The following is a 3,082-nucleotide window of genomic DNA, read 5'->3' on the forward strand; positions in this document are numbered from 1 at the left end:
GAGGGGCGGCGCTAGGGTGGGGAGCGGGGCGGCACGGAGCAGGAAGGTGGGGAATGGAGGGAGAAGCTAGGGTTCATCGGGGAGAGGGGAGGGGAATGGGGAAATTTTGGGAGGGGAGGGGATCCCGCGTGTTAGTGGGAGAGGGAGTGGTGGGTCCTGCCTGGTAGTGGGAGAGGGAGTGGAGGGAGTGGAGGGAAATTTTGGGAGAGGGAAATTTTTGTGGAGGGAAAATTTTGGTGTGGGAGGGAAATCCTTTTGGGTTTGGGTGTAGAAAAAAATAGGGTTTTTTTGTAAACTTTGTAGAAATCATGGTTAAAATCATACCGAGTAGCTCAAGAAAACGCCGGTATTGCAAGTTTAGTATTTTTGCTAGTTGGTAGGCCACATTTGATGATGTGACGCGGAGGTCTCCCATTTTTTTTTGATTTTTTTGAATTTTTTACGGTGTTTTCATAAACCGGCCGATTTCGTCGCGGCGACCGTCCGTGGCTAGGGTTTGAGCCGTGCAAATCTGTTGTCGATTCTGTGATGGAATGCCTGCCTGTGAAGCTAAAAAGCATTTTTAGTGAAAATAACGGGCAAGCTATGGAGAACCCGCAGTTCAAATTCCAGCCGGTTCCAGCTGAATCGGCTGAAGGTGGTCCGAATTGCCGGGAGTAGCTACGAGGGTCGAAAATGCATGCTTTTTGGCGACCGTCCGTAAAATAGGGTCTACTTTGAGATAGACATGGAATGGTGCCGTTTGGGGTGCCCCTCCTTGTAGCTGCTTCACGAAAAACGCATGTCTTTTGCATTCAAAAAATGAAAAACGGTTTTTTTGTTAAACAAGTTGGAACCTTGCTTTGGCAACATTGTTTGCCATCACAAGACGGAGGCATGCGCCCAATTTGGGCATATTATCAGAAACTATTCAACGGATGCGGCCATATCATTGCTAGTTTGGCTTGAAAGCCATGAATCTTCGCTCGTGGTAGGTCGTTTTTGAGAACACTTTTTCAAGAAAACGCTGGTATTGCAAGTTTAGTATTTTTGCTAGTTGGTAGGCCACATTTGATGATGTGATGCGGAGGTCTCCCATTTTTTTGATTTTTTTTGAATTTTTTACGGTGTTTTCAAAAACCGGCCGATTTCGTCGCGGCGACCGTCCGTGGCTAGGGTTTGAGCCGTGCAAATCTGTTGTTGATTCTGTGATGGAATGCCTGCCTGTGAAGCTAAAAAGCATTTTTAGTGAAAATAACGGGCAAGCTATGGAGGACCCGCAGTTCAAATTCCAGCCGGTTCCAGCTGAATCGGCCGAAGGTGGTCCGAATTGCCGGGAGTAGCTACGAGGGTCGGAAATGCATGCTTTTTGGCGACCGTCCGTAAAATAGGGCCTACTTTGAGATAGGCATTGATCTTACGTCGAGATTCGTGTGGATATTTTCCTTTTTCTTTTTTCTTTTATCTTTATGCTTGATTCACTCACTTAGATGTGCAATAACTAGAGCACATCTAGATGTGCCCTAGACACACCCTTTGAATTTGTACGGTGTTTTCAAAAACCGGCGGATTTAGTCACGGCGGTCGTCCGTGGCTAGGGTTTGAGTCATGTTTTTAGCATTCAAAAAATGAAACTTATATTGTTTCATACATGAGCATGCACAAAAACCCATAATTTTATCTTTCATCCATGAGCATGCATAAAAAATTTCAATTCCCATCAATTACCAAACTGAATATTCATTGTTAAAAACATGACTTGTTTAGATGACACTGTCATACAACATCCATGAGCATGCACAAAATTAAACCTGACATACTTAACATTGACATGTTCATATTACACTAACAAGCTTAAACCTAACATGTGAACACCTTCTTAACACCTTCACTCCTCCTTCTTCTCCTTCATCAACCTGATGCGCTCAGAGTGGCGAATCCCAACGCGGATGTACTCCTCTACCACAATTGGCATGGTCCTGTCGCCAAGCTGTGGGATTGTAGGCGCCGCCACCATCGCGAGGTCGTCGTCCGCCACCACCATCGCGAGGTCGTCATCCGCCACCACCATCGCGAGGTCGTCGTCCGCCACCACCATAGCAAGGTCGTCATCCGCCACCAACATAGCAGGGTCGTCGTCAGCCACCACCATAGCATGTTCGTCGTCAGCCAGAATAGGCTGCTCCTCGTCATCCCCGCTCTGCTCCTCGTCGTCATCCCCGCTCTGCTCCTCGTCATCCCCGCTGCTGCTCCCATTGCCTGGCCAAATGCAACAAAGTGTGAACATGGTGTTGTCATCGTGCGGGTAGAGGAAGCCAAAAGGACAGGAAGAAGAGAGGCAGAGAGCTTACTGGCATCGTCGTCGTGCTGGTAGTACATGCGGCACATGGTGTTGTCGAACATCTTCACGGTGAACATGGCGTCGCCGTCGTAGCGGAAGACAAGGAAGTACCCGAGCTGTAGCTCATGGGCGCGGGCGAAATGCTCCCAGCCGGGCCCTAGGTACATGTGGCCTTCACCATCAAACACCACCAACACTTTCCATAGCCTGTGAAGCCCGCTGTCGGCCTCCCGCAGCTTCACTTTGTGGGGCTCACGGCCCGCGAGCATCTTCGCAAACTTGTCAGGCAGCCTCTGCAGCGAGGGTCAAGCAGTGGTTAATTGTGGCAATCAAGCACTAGACAGCAGAGTGATGATAAAGAAATGAGTGATGATAAATATACCTGCCTACTGCAAGATTTCTCAATTATGATCTCGAAGAACTCAAAACCTTCCAAGCCAGCCATCTCACTTCTACTCTAAACAAGCAATAGGAGAGGAAGAAGCACTTGTGAACATGACTAGACATAAATAGGAACAGAACCAAGTTTATGATGGCAAAAGTGATAAAAATGAGAAGAGCAATGCACTTGTGGATATTTATGATAGCAAAAGTGAGAAAAAAAAGCAATGCACTTGTGAACATTTGGAATACTACTACTCTATCTACAATGGACCATATCTGCCCATGTGCCCATGTCTACTATAAATGGCAAACACAACATCAGGATCATATCTACTATAAATGGACCATATCTACAATGAACCATATATACTATAAATG

At 46.9% G+C, this 3,082-nt stretch overlaps 1 protein-coding gene across 1 annotated transcript; it reads right to left on the reverse strand.

The window, feature by feature from the left end:
- Window positions 1-1,867: 1,867 nt before the first annotated feature.
- LOC123185826 (B3 domain-containing protein Os03g0212300-like) lies at window positions 1,868-2,773 on the reverse strand. Its single transcript, XM_044597652.1, has 3 exons — window positions 2,703-2,773; window positions 2,331-2,613; window positions 1,868-2,238 (listed from the first exon to the last, which is right to left on the reverse strand). The coding sequence occupies exons 1-3, from the start codon at window positions 2,763-2,765 to the stop codon at window positions 1,868-1,870; spliced, it is 717 nt and encodes a 238-aa protein (XP_044453587.1). The 5' UTR covers window positions 2,766-2,773.
- Between the last annotated feature and the right edge of the window lie 309 nt (window positions 2,774-3,082).

Source organism: Triticum aestivum, chromosome 2A (assembly GCF_018294505.1).
Source record: "Triticum aestivum cultivar Chinese Spring chromosome 2A, IWGSC CS RefSeq v2.1, whole genome shotgun sequence".
NCBI lineage: Eukaryota > Viridiplantae > Streptophyta > Magnoliopsida > Poales > Poaceae > Triticum > Triticum aestivum.